At 46.9% G+C, this 15816-nt stretch overlaps 1 protein-coding gene across 21 annotated transcripts in view; it reads right to left on the minus strand.

Moving 5' to 3' along the window:
* The window catches only part of ABLIM1 (actin binding LIM protein 1), a 293495-nt gene that overhangs the window by 136658 nt on the left and 141021 nt on the right, over nt 1–15816 (minus strand). For all 21 annotated transcript variants that reach the window (XM_029932620.1, XM_029932624.1, XM_029932618.1 and 18 more), the window contains exon 2: nt 2370–2504. In XM_029932620.1, the coding sequence (XP_029788480.1) occupies nt 2370–2504 (135 nt within the window). The remainder of the gene's footprint in view (nt 1–2369; nt 2505–15816) is intronic.

The raw sequence follows: 15816 nt of genomic DNA on the forward strand, positions 1-15816 counted from the left end.
GAAAGTTAATTGCACCCATCCCTTTATGCCTTTCTACATAGCTATGCAAAAATTCAGAATTACATACATGGCTTGCATAATATTTCTATTTGAGCAACATCACTCTAGAAACTTGGGAAAAAGGAATGGACTTATTAGGGTATAAGGAATGAGGTGCAAAAGCCTCTTTCTTTGGGCATTAAAGGGTAACCCCAGGAACTGGGGACATAGGAAAATAGACACTGACAGATTAAGTGTGAGAAAATACAATTTTACAGAATAGAAGACATTTATTTTAGTAAAGTTTTGTTAAATTAAAAATAGTTCCTACAAATAGCAAGTGCTCCTAAAATATGATTCAATTTATATAAACATTCGACTTTTCAGGAACACATTTGTAGTGTGAAATAAAGTATACGGGAAAACATGCCAACATAAATAACTTACATTCAGTCCTTAGGTTTAAGCCAGAAGAGAAAAAAAAAAAAGCAAGGAAGCTTCTATCCCATGGGGGATAAACAAACCCTCTTAGTGTGCTCAACAGTGACAACCCAGACCTGGGACGAACACTGTGTACTTTTAATTAGAAACACAGAGGGCACCTGGACGGCTCAGTTGGTTAAGCATCTGACTCTTCATTTTGGCTCATGTCATGATCTCACAGTCCATGAGTTTCAGCCCCACGTCGGGTACTATGCTGAAAACTCAGTGCCTACTTGGGATCCTCTCTCACCTTCTCTTTCTGCCCCTCCCCTGCTAGCTCTAGCACACACTCTTTCTCTTAAAATTAATAAACATTAAAAAGAAAAGAAATATAGAATACATGCAAAGCCACCATTGTTTGTGGCCCATGTTTATTTCAAACCAAATCTAGCCCTTGAGCCATGTCTCAGGAAATTTATGAGCATAAAATGAAACAAAATATAATGCCTCTCAGTTAACCGATCTGGATGTAACCAGAAAACATCTTTTCTCTGACATGCTGGGAGGCTCTAATTCAGTACCTCTGGGTTCTCTATTATACACATTGTTATGTGTATATGGAATCGGCAAACTTCAGACCTAGGATGACTTAAACATCACATGGTCTCGTCTCTTTATTGTATAGATAAGGACCTAAGGCCACAGAGAGGCGTAAGTTGCCTGAGATCACAGAGCTGCTTAGTGGCAACAGGACTCAAGCCACCATAGAGTGACAGCACAGTCAGAACCCTGGCAGGGTCAGTGATGTTTCTGGATGGCCAACTTGAGTCATCTGAAAATGTCTGGTACTCACTCCTAGATGTTTGTAGAAGGACTAAAGAATCCTTCTCTATAAAATGTGCATTACAGCCTCCATCATGCTCAGTGGAGCCAAAGTGAGTTCCTCCCCTTCCCTTCCATCTTCCCACCCAGCCATTGTTAATACTCTTCCTCCTGAAGTTTACCCACAGTGAAACAATCCACTGTGGGCTCCGGATAAGCCCTGGCCCCTCCTGTTTTCATGTATTTGATAGTCACTAGGTAGCCTGGGGTCCACTTGAGAACCCTCATGGCCAAGGATGGGTGGCTTAAGATGACAATGCTGAGTTCATATCCCAAGACCCTGAGAAGGAACCGCTCGTCCAGGAATGAGAGAGGCCAGCGTGTGCAGGGAGAGGGCAGAGTGAGCTACAGAGCACGCTCATGGGCTTGTCTCTCCTTCCGCCTCTCCTCCTGTGTCCCTCAGCCCAGCCTGAGCTCCCCCGCTGCCCTGAGCTCAAATAAACACACAACGCCACTCTCTTCTTCCTCTCTCTTCCTGCTCAGCCCTGCCCTGGCTGCAGAATGACGGGTCAGCATATCACACCCCAGGATGCCAACAGTTAGAAGCCCCAAGAGGGAGGCTCATTAGGGAAAGTTAGTTGCAACTTGTTAGCTTCTTGGAGGCCTTCCAAGTGTTGTTGATTTATTCTCACTTCTCAATACACACACACACACACACACACACACACACACTCACATACTTCTCACTTACCCCACAGGATCCAGTAACTTAGATCCCTAATCTTACAAGCTTGCCAGCCCTTCTATAAATAATGGCTGTTGGGACAAGGTGACTTTGGGGTAAGAGTTCCTCATTTCAGGAGAAAATACAGTACAAAACATAAAACTGTGCTTTTACTGTTCTCCCTCTTCCCAGGATCGGGATCGTCAGTGAACATTCAAAGGCCTGTGTTCCATGAGTCTCTGGGGGACTTGGCCTCCCCTTTGAGTCGAATCCAAGCAAACCTATGGAAGGTAAGTGATGCCAGGCTTTTGAGCACACTTGTATCACCTGTTGGCTTGGCATGGGGTTCAAGGGAAGGGACAGATCCTGGGGTGAGCACAGACGGACATGCCTTTAGACCAGGAAGCTGGAGGCACCATACCTTTGCAGGTGAAACATTTGATGTGGAAATGTTTGGTCTGGACCCGAAGTACTTCACCCTTGCACGGCTCCCCACATTTATGGCAGTGAATGACTGGCTTCTCTGAGGGGTGGTGAGGGTCCTGAGGGTGTGCCACTGGAAAAAAAACACAAAAGACCCACGTGATTAGAAAGCATTCCTACAAAAGGGATCATTATGGGCATACTTAAATATCTGCATAATTATGTCACCCACTGAGCCACACGTTGATTCAAGAAGGATGAATTGAGCCCCTTCCCTGTGCCATAAGCATGAGGATAGACTGAAAAATAAGAGAGTTGTGGCTTTAACAGTCCAGGGGGCTTGTCCCTCTGGGAGCTGGTGATCTTCTTTCTTCCTCCAAACTTCTCTAGGACTACATAATAGGGCCATTAAATACATGATCTTGTATGGTTTAATATATTGTAATATGTATTTGTAATATGTCTTTATCTTGGTTTAGAAACACCCTTCAGTAAGGAGTTCACTGTTGAATGTAAGTTCCTCAAACATGGGGACAATTTCCTAAAGTTTCTATTTTCCCCCCATTTTGTACTTCTTCCTTCCCCCACCTCCTCAGAGCACAGCAGAAGGCTCATGCCCCCAAGGAACTCAGCAAATCTCATTTACTCGTTAGAGAGCACATGCTGGCTGGTTTCTCGTCGGGTCCACCAGCGACTCATCCCTCATCCTCATCGGCAGCTCATTTCACCTGCTGGGGGCCTCTGGTGAGCCTCCTGTTGTGTGCACAGCTCCTGATGCACACAATGTGGGCGGGAGGTCTAACAAAAAATAAGTTACTAATAACTTTGTGGACCTCGCTAAACCTCAGTTTCATTTCCTATAAAACAAAAGGGATTGGACCAAAGGATTTCAGAGGTCTGTTCAGGCTCTAAATTCATACAATGCGTCTTACTGGCATTATTCTGTTTCCAGAGTTTGGCCTTCAGAACCTGGACATTATGGAGACTGTCCTGGTCCAGGGTTGGGATCTCCAGCCTCCCCTTTATAAAATGCAGAGAAGACCAAGGGGCTTCATTTAACTTGCAATTTCTCCAGCCAGAGAGGCACTTTTTGCTAGTGTGTGGTTTTTTTTCCCCTGATTTGGGTCCTCAGAAAGAAGAATCATGTGATATACAGAAACGTATTACATAAGTATCCACATGAGCATGAAATGGGATAAGAACAGCGAACCGAAAATTAATCAACCAACACAAAGAACAAAGATGACTTTTTTTCCCCCTGTGATGGCAGGACCAGGTTGGACAGGGGAGAGATGCGGGCAGAGTTGCTGACATTCGATTTAGGGAGCCTGCGACAGCCAGGAGCTGGCTGGCCACCACGAGTGTAATGGTGCACTGTTTCTCTCAGGCCACTCTCCTGTTCTCGTCTCACCTGGAAAGAGTCCGAACAACCCAGTCCAAATAATCCATTAGCAGCTAAGTTCTGAGGAACAGGGCGGTCCTTGGGAGATTTTGACGAGGAGCAGGTGCAGTTCGGGTTAAACACCTGATCCGAATTCTCTGCCCTGGACCTGGGGAGTGTCAGTAAAGGTACCAACACTGTGACACACCTGTATTTCCTTCTCTGCCCCCCTCCCCCGGATGCTCTTGGAAATGTGTATTTACACCAGAAGTCAGCATTACCCAAAGCAATTAAGGAGGGACATCCTTTCAAGATTGCTAAAAAAAAAAAAAATAAAAATACTGACATTTAAAGTGATATGTAACAAGACCCCAAATCTATTTGCCTGGGCATTAAGCAAAAAAAAGTTTCGCTTGGGGCGTCTGGATGGCTCAGTCAGTTAAGCATCCAACTTTGGCTCAGGTCATGATCTCCCAGTTCGTGAGTTCGAGTCCCCCCAGGAGGCTCTCTGTTGTTAGCACAAAGTCTGCTCTGGATCCTTTGTCTCTGTCTCTCTCTTTCTCTCTCTCTCTCCAGAACAGAGCCTATTTCAGATCCTTCCTTCCTCTCTCTCTTTCTCTCTCTCTGTCTCTCTGTCTCTCTTTCACTCTAGTTCTGTGTTTCTCTCTTTCTCCAGCACAGAGCCTGCTTCAAATCCTTCCTTTCTCTCTCTCTTTCTCTGTCTCTCTCTCTCTTGTGCACACACTCACACTCTCTCTCAGAACACATAAATAAATTTTTAAAAAAGATTCTCTTAACAATGTCTGCTTTAAGGACTAGTGAAAAATATGAGCATGAGTTATTATTTCGTTTTTGATCTTGCTTCCAGTGAGAATGGAGGAAGGGGATGTTTATTGAGCATCTACCTACTCAGTGGCGGGCACGTGCCAGGTGCCAATGCAGAAGTCATTCTGTCCCATCCTCACCACCACCTCGGTGAGGTGGACAATCCTGTTCCCATCTGACAGATAAGTAAATAGAACAAGTTCTGGAGGAACCTGCTCAGGGAATAAAAAGTAGAAGCTGGAAGATCTACACCCGGGCCTTTCTGACTCCCAGACTTACTGCTTTTCCCCGCCAATTCACCTGAGTCACAATCCGTAATGAGTCAGGCAAGGGTGTATTCGCCTGAGCTCCAGTGCACTTCTAAAAGCAGGGCTTGGCCCATGAAGGAAACACACACAGTGCGTGTGATACAAGTATCGCTAGTGGGCGTGGCACCCGCTGGGCATCGTCAAAGTAGACCCCCCCCCCCCCCGAATCAGAACCCCCTGGGCCATGGATCCAAAAATTCCTCAGCCCCACTGAACTACGGGTGGGAGTCAGCGATCTATATTAGTAAGCTCCTCTGGTGATTCATAGCGAGAGAACTCTTTTCCTTTAGAATTTAAATACAGACAACCAAGTTACAGGAAAGTCAGGTGAAGAGAGCTGTCCCTAAGACCATCCTCGTCAGAGACAATGTTGGGGCAGAGTGGGTCTCTTAGCTGTAAGGGAGAATGCGTTTTTGCATACTGTTCGGCAGTTTCTCTCAACACTTGAATTCTTTATAGCTAAGCAAGTAAGCCGTGCTGAGTAATGATGAGGGAAGGAAAATATCATCTCACTTCTTGGCTTTCCCCTTTGTCTCAACGAAGGTGCCAGAGCAACGGCTGGCACCAGCCACAAAGGTCACAATTGGGATCAGCATCTGTATTTTGCAAGCATTTCCCTCTGGAAATATATATTACACCATGTCCTCCTGCCCAGAGGTGACCTTCGCTCTCACCCAGAGATGAGCAGGGCCTATCTCCCATTTTACCTGCCTTTCCGTCATACCTCATAGGTAGGCAGACACATATCAGAACAACGCCTTGTGAAGTCATGGGCTTTTCTTTTTGGAGAATGACAGAATCCAAAGACCAAAAGAAGAGTGTTCATTTTTAACAACTGAATAAAGAGGTTCATTTTACATAAGTGCCTTTGGCAGTTTGGTTAATACCAAATGTATGCTCAATGGCTCAAGTCTAGATTTCTTGAAACGTACTGAGTCGGTTGCGGTATGGCAATGACAGTAATTCCACACCCTCTTAATGCCAGCTGGCTCTGTTGCTGATTTTTACACCACTGAGCCATCTCTCAGAGCCTGGCTGGTCCCTTACTTGTTCTACTGATAGGGAGACTAAGGGGCAAAGACTTATAATCCTTGCCCAAAGTTACTGGCAAGTTACTGGCAGAGTCACATCCAACAGGCTTCCTGACTCTTTCTACTCTACCAAGTAGTCAGTGATTGACCCTGGGACTTGCACAGACATGCCTAAAATCTTTCATGGCTCATCAAGTCGTTGCTAAAATAAGAGTAGTACAGCGAAACACCAAAAGGATGGGTGCATGCTTTCTGAATAGTGAGGAAATCTATATGAAGAGCCAAGAGCCCATTTGCCCATAAAGGTAAAGGGATTCCTCCACTATGTGATATCCAGTTTGGAGGGATTCTGGCTACTCAGATAAATAGCCCATTGCAAGCTGCAAAGTTAGTTTCATATTGACTGTCACAGGCAAACAAGGCAAGTCAGTCACATCTCTGAAACTCTGGCTAAGGATGGAAGCCTAAGGTACCATTTTGGATGCGTTACTTGTGAAAATGCCTGTGGGGTACTGCAGGTGGTGAGGCTGGGGGGCTGAGATCAGTAAGACTATCCCAGTAATCTCTAGTGCCCCCAAGCAGAGGCCAGTACAAGTAGTAAGAAGGGCACAAAGATCAGGCAAAGTCCTTTCTTCTAATCCAGAACCAGCTTCATCTTGCCCAACAGACCAAGGTACTAGGCCACCAGAACCAGAACATCTGAGAAAGTGTATCTGAAATAAAAATATCATCAGCAGGTGATGATGACAAACCCATGAGAGCAGGCAGCATGAGCAAGGACTTGCCCCAGATTATCTATGTTATTCAGAACTCCCTTCCGGATGCCCTCCTCTCCCAAAGGTCCCAGAACTCCCTTGGGGCTTTGAAACCATAGCGCTTTATGCCTGATGGCTTTCTGAGCATTCACATCTGCATTTTGTCATTTCAACCTCAAAGAGCACTAGGAGGCAGGAAGGGATTGTCAAGCCCAGGTAACAAAAGGGCAGACAGAGACTCAGAGGAACCAAGGGACTCAGCCGTGGTGACACATCCAAGAAATGGAGGTGGCTGCCAATGAATGCAGTGCTCTCAACACCCGGACAAGTCCCCTGATGGCTGCCATTTGGCACCTTGTGGTCATCCTCAATCCCATGCTCTTTTCATCTCCCACTGAATTCTCTCCACTGTCACACGCCCCCTTTCTCTTGCCACACGAATGCAGCCTTCACCCCTTTTTCTCAGAGTGCGGAGAGTTTCCTACTTCCTGGCTCCTTCTTCTCCCATGTGACCTGCAAAGAGGTGGCACATAAGTCCCCGCGAAGTATGGGGGCTGTGCTAGTGACTTCTTCCAAAGAGGGCAGTTTGGACAGGGGGCAAGAATAACTGCAGTGGGCAAATCTGACTACCTCAGCTCAAGGTCAAATCAGCAGCAGCTGCCAGATTGATAGTCTGTACCTTTGAGATGATGTGGTAAAAACGGGCACTTGGCCTCTGTGATCTTCCTTCCAAAAAAACCCATAATCCTAGTCTAATGAGAAAATTCCCAAATTGACATTCTACAAAAACCTGACCAGTACTCTTCAAAATTGTCAAAATCGCCAAAAACAAGGAGGAAAGTCCTCCTGTCACAGCTATAAGGAGCCTAGGATGACATGGTAACTGAACCTAATGTAGCATCCCAATGAGATCCCAGAACAGAAAAATGACACTGGAGAAAAACTAAGAACATATGAATAAAATATTGACTTTAATTAATAATGCATCAATATTGGTTCATTAATGCAAGTTTTATATTAATGTCAGATCTTACTGACGTGGGAAATTTTAAGTATATGGAAATTCCCTGTACTCGCTTCTCAAATTTTCTATAAATGTAAAAGTGTCCTATAAAATAATGTTTACTAAAGTAAAAACAAAAAAACTTCCAATAAGTCTCTAATCCCACTCTATCAAGTCTAAAGTTCTCTGAGTAGCTTCGTAGATCTTCAATAACAGTCCCCAATAGCTGTTTTGATATCTAAGAAGAAATGACATTTGCTGAGTACTTAGCACTGAACCAACCCCAAAGAATGCACACTATTATATAATATATAATCGATTATTTGTTTATATACAGATACAAATCCCCCTTTGGTCGGACCATTCCCTGGTCTACGATCTTCAGCATCCCCAGAGCCTTCACGCATGGCTCTGTGCCTCCCCTAGAGTGGTCTCTTCTTTTCCTTCCTGTCCAAATCCAACTTGACCCAAGGGGCTGAGCCCAGTTCCTGGCTCTTTTCTGAAGCTTTCACTCTGGTCCGTGTTGATCAAATAGTTCATTCTCCTCCACATCCTCCCGCACTATGTACCTGTACCATCCCCCAGCATTTGATTTTCTCGTTTTGTGCTTATTTTGCTTTTGTTTCACAGTGCATCAACCCTGGCCCTATACAATCACAAGCTCAATAGTCAGTTACTCCAAATTTCTGGGTTACTTCTGACTTCCCGCATCAAATAATCTGAGTTGTCATCTCTGGACTCTTCAGTTCATTTTTGGATCAGAGAAAATATGGTCCTCAGCAATATCGTTATTGGAGCAACTCCCACATGGAGTTTTGAATTCATGGCATCGCAGTAAATAACTCCACAACACCACTCTATGATTATAGCGGGTACAATTTATTGAACACTTACTACGTTCCAGGTATTAAGAGGACTAATTTCTACTCGCGATCACAGATAATTCTCACAAATGCCTTATGGGGGTGCTGTCTTATTATTCCCACAGTGCTGAGGAGGGTACTACCGCTGAACTAGATCCCTTGTTCAAGATCACACAGCTACGAAGTAGTCTGACTCCCAAGCCCATGCTCTGGAGCTCTGCACAGGGGATTTCCACAGGAAAGCCGTATCCAGCACAGAAGGAAATCAAACTAGCACAGTGTACTAGCTAAATTCTGATTACACAGCTCAGAAGCAGTGAACACCCAGCTGCATCATAATCCCAAAGGTAACACCTGCTAGTAAATAAGCAGATGGGAAATCGTACTTCAAACAGAAAAGGAAATTATTCCAGGCTGCAGCAATTTATGGGAAAAGAACACTCACAGGGCGAGGGTGACACAGGGAGGAAACGCAGCCCGCCATCAGACGGCCGTCCCTGCAACCTCCGCCTTGGGCACAGGCCTGGGTTGAAAAAGGGTCTGTTGTTAGGCTTCGTCTGGATTTGCAATCCCAGAATGAGATTCTGCTGGCAAGGTCGGTTTCTGCATAAAGGTAGGATTCCTATTCTCCTAGGAGTCTACATTGCAGAGACTGTTGGGTTACCTAAGATATTTTCTAGGCTTCTACCCCCATTGGTTGCCATTTAATGGTAAACACCCATCACAGAGACGTGTTCTCCTGTTCCGGCTTCTCTCCACTCCTACTCCCCTTCTTTGTGCCGCACTGCTATAGAGCCCAGGAAACAAGAAACTCAAGAATTTAAATAAATGCATAGAGCACTTAATTTGTAGTTTACCTACAAGTCCGTTTCCTGCTGTGCCAAGTGGTAGTTACTCAGAGCTACACACTGTAACCCTGTCATTAGCTGTTCAAAATGATCTTTCTCTTTAATTGGCTTCTGCAACCTAATTTTTTTTATACCACGTTAGTTTGTTAATCAGGATTATTGTGTGGCGCGAGACCGCAGGGCTGCCTTGGCGTGGACACTCCCAGCAGGCAGGCAGCGGGACAGCCGTGTTCTGGCTTCTCTGCCACTTGTAAGACGCCTTTCTGAGGCGGCGCAACAGGTCTTTGCTGTCCCTCTCAGCTAAAAGGCGCTGTCAGCAACCGGTCAGCTGGGCTCCTGATTATAGAAACAGCCCAGGCTCAAATCCAGTTAATCTGATTCTCGCAAGGCAAAGACGTCCTGGGATTATAATGATTCAGCCAGGAAATTCCCTCCTTGTAAATTACAGGACACTTGGGCCCTGATGCACTACGCCTGCCTTCTATATAGGAGGGCAAATCTTAGTAAGGGATGTAAAACTCATCCTGGTGCCATCTCCTCCTCCTGAAAGACTGACTCCTGAGACATACCTCTGGGCTGAGATGAGTCACGGAGGCAACACCCTTCTGTGACCTCCCCTAGCCTTCTTCTGACACACTCAGTAATTTTAACTTTAGAGTATAGTAATTTGCTTAGAGTCCCACCTCCCCTCCCTAACAGTAATTAGAAAGTACTTTGGATTAGGAAGTCTGATCCCTGACTCTCACATTGTCCCTGTACCAGAAATTCCATTTAGAAAAGGATCAAATCAGGGGTGTGTGGATGGCTCAGTTGGTTAAGCATCTGACTCTTGATTTTGGCTCAGGGTCATAATCTTACAGTTCATGAGTTCGAGCCCTGCATTGGGCTCTGGACTGACAGTGCCCAGCCTGCTTGGGATTCTCTGTCTCCCTCTCTCTGCCCCTCTTCCACTTGCTCTCTCTCTCTCTCAAAGTAAATAAATATTTTTTTTTAATTAAGAAAAAAAGAAATGGATCAAGTCAAACAACTGGGCAGTGGCTTCAGTCTGAATCCTGCTAGCAGAACACTCACTACATGTTTACGGGCTGTTAGAAAGTGACCTCCGGGCTGATCTCGAGACTGGGAAGGACCACGGTCCCACTGGAGCCATTTTGGGAACACAAGTTTAAAGACAGAATCGCTGGAGCGCCTGGGTGGCTCAGTCGGTTAAGCCTCCGACTTCGGCTCAAGTCAGATCTCATGTTCATGAGTTCAAGCCCCACATCAGGCTCTGTGCTGACAGCTAGCTCAGAGCCTGGAGCCTGCTTCCGTTTCTGTGACTCCTTCTTTCTCTGCCCCTCCCCCTCTCATGCTCTGTCTCTCTCTGTATCAAAACTAAATAAGACATTAAAAAAATTTAAAAAAAGACAGAATCGCTGTCTATTAGCATCTGAACCTAGGGTCATGGGTCAGCGGGTAGCTTAAGCATGGTACCTGTATTACCTTCTACGCCCAATCCCAAAACCAGACACCTTAGAGGGATTAAAAAAAGAAAGTTCCCTCAAGGTCCATCCACTTTCCTCTTTTCCCCCTCCCCCTTCCCCTTCAACTCTCAGTTCATTTGAATGCTGAAAATGAACTGAGAGTTGAAGGGGAAGGGGGAGGGGGGAAAAGAGGTGGTGGTGATGGTGGAGGGCACTTATGGGGAAGAGCACTGGGTGTTGTATGGAAAACAATTTGACAATAAAATATTAAAAAAAAAAAAAAAAGGTTCCAAGACGTAGGTCAAGGCATCCCCGTGAGGTACAAACCGAAGTGTGATAACAGCACAGGAAGCTCCCAGCTGTCTTTGCCTTTTGTTTTGGCTGCTTCTACCCACTACTCAGGATATTACGGGAATTACCAACTGGTTAAAAATAGCATTTTAGACACACTAATGAAAAGGATGAATATGTGTACAGTAATTCACGATTTATACAAGGTGTTCAAATATATTATCTCCCATATCCCATCAACTTCAAATTAGCCTTCATCCTACAACTATGACAAGTGAGCTTCAGAGACACTGAGGGACTTGCTCCATGAGGGGGGAGCTGGAGCTGGCTTTTGCTGTGGAGAGCCGACCATGCACTGCCCTAACCAAGGGTGCGGTCAGTGACTGCACCCTGTAGCCTGACACAGGCCATGGGGGGAGGGGTGTGTGTGTGTGTGGCATTTACACCACAGATATTGGCAGACTTTACACATCCAGACCTGCCCCTGTCCACCTCCCAGAGTGCACATACGCACAACACCGTGTCCAGGTTACAGTGCTAGTAAACAGCAAAAGGAACCTCAGAGTTCAGGTAAATTCCAAATTTCAGAAATAAGAACTTGAACCCTTTCCGAAAAGGCACTCCCACTCCAGCTCTGTGGATAAACACACCGCCTCACCTTGCCCTTGTTCTCTCTGGTGTCTCATCCGCAGAGGAGGAGACACAAGGGAATGGTTAGTGTTTCCAGTGTCCAAGATGCAGAAACAGACGTGATTTTACAAATGCTAGAACTGCTCTCTGGGCACTTCCGCTCCTCCCGCACCTGACGTTCTGGCCCCTTCCAGCTTTCTGTAGAACATAACTTTGGCCAGTGCTACCTTTGCAGGAACAGCAAACATACATAACCTATACATGTCACCTCACTAGGGGCTCTCCTGGCCATCCAGGTGCTGGCGTAACTCTGGGTGGTGTGATCGCTGTCTTATTTAATATTTAACTTCAGGGGTTCATCCGCCTGAGTGGGAGAGAAGAGATTATCTTCCAAAGTTTAAGAGAGCTTAGACATTGTGAAGTCTGCCACTGGGAGAGAAAAAGTATGTTTGAGGTCCAACACAAGATTGGGGGACAGGGAACAGAGAGGCATTAAAAACATGCCTTCATGAAAATGAAATGCAACCTTACAATCTTTGGGAAATAATTTCTCATCAATAGAGTCAACAAATATTGACCGAGTGAGTGCTACTGTGTGTGCTGTGTTGGGCAGGGTCTGTAGGGACTCCAGAGACAGACTAGCCATGCCATCGGAGGCAGGGATCCCAGATATGTGCACAGCCCTCAGCAAGTCCTACGGGGGGAGTCGATCAGCGCAGAGAGAAAATCACTTGGGAGATGAAGGACACAGGATGGGCACAGACAATATGTAATGACTTCTGGAAAGACAAGTAAGCAGTAGGCCAGGACCAATGGGTAGAAAAAGCTTCTCTAGGGAGAGGAGAGTGGGATTTGATGCTGAGGGGTGGGCTGCACTTGAATGAGTGACAGGGAGGACAGGTCAGAGGGCAGGGGCACCATAAGCCCTTAGGGCCTGAAGAGGGGAGAGCCCGGAGCAAGAGGAGTCAGGCCTGGCCGTCTTCTGAAGCAGAGACTTCACGGACAAGCGCAACTGAAGGAGAGAAGGGCAGCATTTCTAAACCCTTGACATTCCTGTAAACCCCAGATCCTACAGCTTAGTAGGGTAGATGGAGGGAGGTGGAGGGAAGAGGAGAGGGAGAGAGAGAAGATGCATGAGAATGAATGCATATGAATACAAGGGACAGACTAAATCACGTGCCAGAAGAAAGCCAGAAAATGAGGAAAGAGAAACCAGAAAAATGCTTCAAGAAGGGAGCACCCCGATGGCCCTGCGTCAAAGGAAGGGAGGGGAAGGCATCCTGGACCACGGAGGGCGGGACAGGGTGTGTTTGGCGGAGGAACATCTGGAAATCGGGTTCAGCTGAAGCACAGAGTGAAGGGCATTGAGGAATACGAACATGACCCTGTGCCTCCTTGGAGGACAGGCTAAGGAATGAACTTTAAAGTTCCTTACTTCCCCCTGGGGTGGAGGTCTCGAGGTGAGTGATAGAATCAGAGTATAGTCTGGCTTTTCTCTTAGGAGCTGAGGTAGGACTATTTTTCAGCCCACAGCGTAGGCACACTGGGAGCCCCCTGCCCTCACGTGACGGCGTGCGGGGAGAGGTCACCCCAGGGGCGAGCCAGTCACGGCGCTCGTGCTGGTCAGAAAGACTTGGTGTGAACCCTGGCTGCACTCCTCTCAGCTCTGGGCCTCTCAAAACAAGTTACCTTTCTTCCCTAAGCCTCAATTTCCCCTCCTAAAATGAGAATAAATCCTACTTTGATTACTTGGGAGGATACATGAGTTAATGTATGTAACGTGCTCAGCACTTTTCCTGACAGTTGGTGAGTGTTCAAGAAACGGAAGCCATCATTGTTTCCGTGAAGGTTCAATGCAGGAATATGGTGGGCGGCAGTTTAAGGTCCTTGATTACAAATACCCATGCATTCCACCTCAAACGCAAATATGTTGAATTTCCGGTCCTGCAGTGTTCTGTGACTCTTGGCAACAGACCCTGGCTTTTCTGATGTGTGATACCCAGTGAATGGCCAGTGCACCCAGTGAACCTTCCAGCTTTCAGTCTACCATGTCAGCTTCTCCCATTGGGCTGTAAACAGTAGGATTTGCTTTACTAAGTTCACATTTCATACAGTTCACCTGTCTAAAGTGTTCGATTTGATGGCTCTGGGTATATTCACAGAGCTGTGTGACCATCATCACAATCCAATTTTGGAGCATTTTCATCACCCCCACAAGAAACCTCATACCCATTAGCGGTTACTCCCCGATCCTTCCCCTGTTCAGTCCTTGGCAGCCGCCAATCTACATTCTGTCTCTGCAGACGTTAACCAGCAGGTTTGACTAGCGTGTGTTAGTCTCAGCGTTTCCACGCTTGCTCAGCAATCAGAGAGAACAACTGTAGACACATAGGCAGCGAGGAACCACCCAAACCCTCTCCACCTCTCACACCTTATTAACGCATGAAATTCTCCCCGCTCCTCAGCAATCCCCACCCTAAAAAAAGTCATTACCATTTCATCTCTGCTGCCCTCTTGGGAAAGACCCCATGAAAAGAAAAAATATATGAACAAGATTCCATCAGATCCGGTTCACGTCTCATGTGGGAATTTTCACCCTCAGCGCATGCCGACACCAGTGCCAGGACCAGAGATTTGTCAGAAAATTAGAAACACTGGGATATGCCTATGAGTATCCCCTCACCAAGCAGGGTGTTTGGGGGCTCACTGAACAGTTAGGGGGGCAGGGGGTCCTCTGTGTCTTCAGCGTGGGTTCATGACTCATCTGTGCAATCCCTTTGCCACACAGCGACCACAATGATAGTTTAGGACAAAGTTCAAGCACATCACTCCACTGATCAAGTCCTCCGAGCACTCTTCATCACACTGCCCAGGATGGCCCCTGCGGCCCCAGAGCCCTGCCCGCCTCTGCAGTCTCCCCAGGAGTCTCCAGCTCCCAGGCTCTAGTTCCTGCTGACTGAGGATTTCCAGGAGCCCCCTACCCTTCCCCAGAGGGCTCACCCCCCAGCTATCTGCTAGGCCGCGTCCTTCTCCTTGTCTCATCCTAAAGCAGCTTACCGCTCCCAGAAGGCTTTCCCCAAACCTTCTAAGCAAAGGCAGCCTCCCCGCTTCCCCACTTCCCTATCTGTTTCCTTTCTTTATTCTCAGAATCTAAACATTCCGTTTCCTTATTTTCTGTGCTCTCTACGAGGCAACTGCCATTGTGTCCCTAGGATCTTGCGCAGTCCTGGCATAAGGTCCGTCCTCCACAAATGTGTTCAAGCCATTCGCTCAACAGGTGTCTGGTTTTCATTCTTCACAAGAGCCTCCAGGTGAAACTGCAAGCAAGTTGAATACCTTGGGTTCACAACAGTGTCCCTCCATCAGGTAATTCTGATGATGTCAAAACACCAACCAATCATGGAAGACAGAGCGCTTGCTTAAGTCTTTGGCTCAGAAAAGAACAAAAGCTGAAGGGATGAGCTTCCTGCCGGACCAGTCTCAGATCAAGTCTGGCTGAGTTTCTCTCTGACTGAGAACCACACAACAAAGCACAGCATCCAGCTGAACTGACGTGTGGGGAGGAGCCGATGTGGCCTCAGAACCTTGGAAATGACAACTACAGTGTCCCCAGGCCATGACAGGATGCTGTGGAAGGGTTGGCAGGGACCCTGGCAGGTGGTCCACTGCCTCCAGGAAGAATCCAGGACACGAAGCACTTTCAAATCAGGGCCCTGGGCTCCTCACCAAGTCATTATCAGATACCTCATCTCATTCCACAGCAGAAGGAGAGGAGAGAGTCATCAGTTTGCTTGCCCAGGGGATGTGGGCATCATGAACGCAGCTGAGGAATTCCTCGGCGAAGTTCTGTCCCAGGACTGGCCACAGGAAGCCACTCGTGTGGTCCGGGAGTAGCGTGGCATGACACAGGTTTACAGTGTCGCCCTGCCTAAGGTCCACTGCAGAGAGATTGCCCAGCAGAAACGGGAGTGGGAGGGGGACTTCCTGGTCCCTTAATTCATCGATCTCCGTTCTACTTACCTGAGTCCTGAAACCAGCCTGGCGACT

The sequence above is a fragment of the Suricata suricatta genome, chromosome 2 (genome assembly GCF_006229205.1).
Source record: "Suricata suricatta isolate VVHF042 chromosome 2, meerkat_22Aug2017_6uvM2_HiC, whole genome shotgun sequence".
Classification (NCBI taxonomy): domain Eukaryota; kingdom Metazoa; phylum Chordata; class Mammalia; order Carnivora; family Herpestidae; genus Suricata; species Suricata suricatta.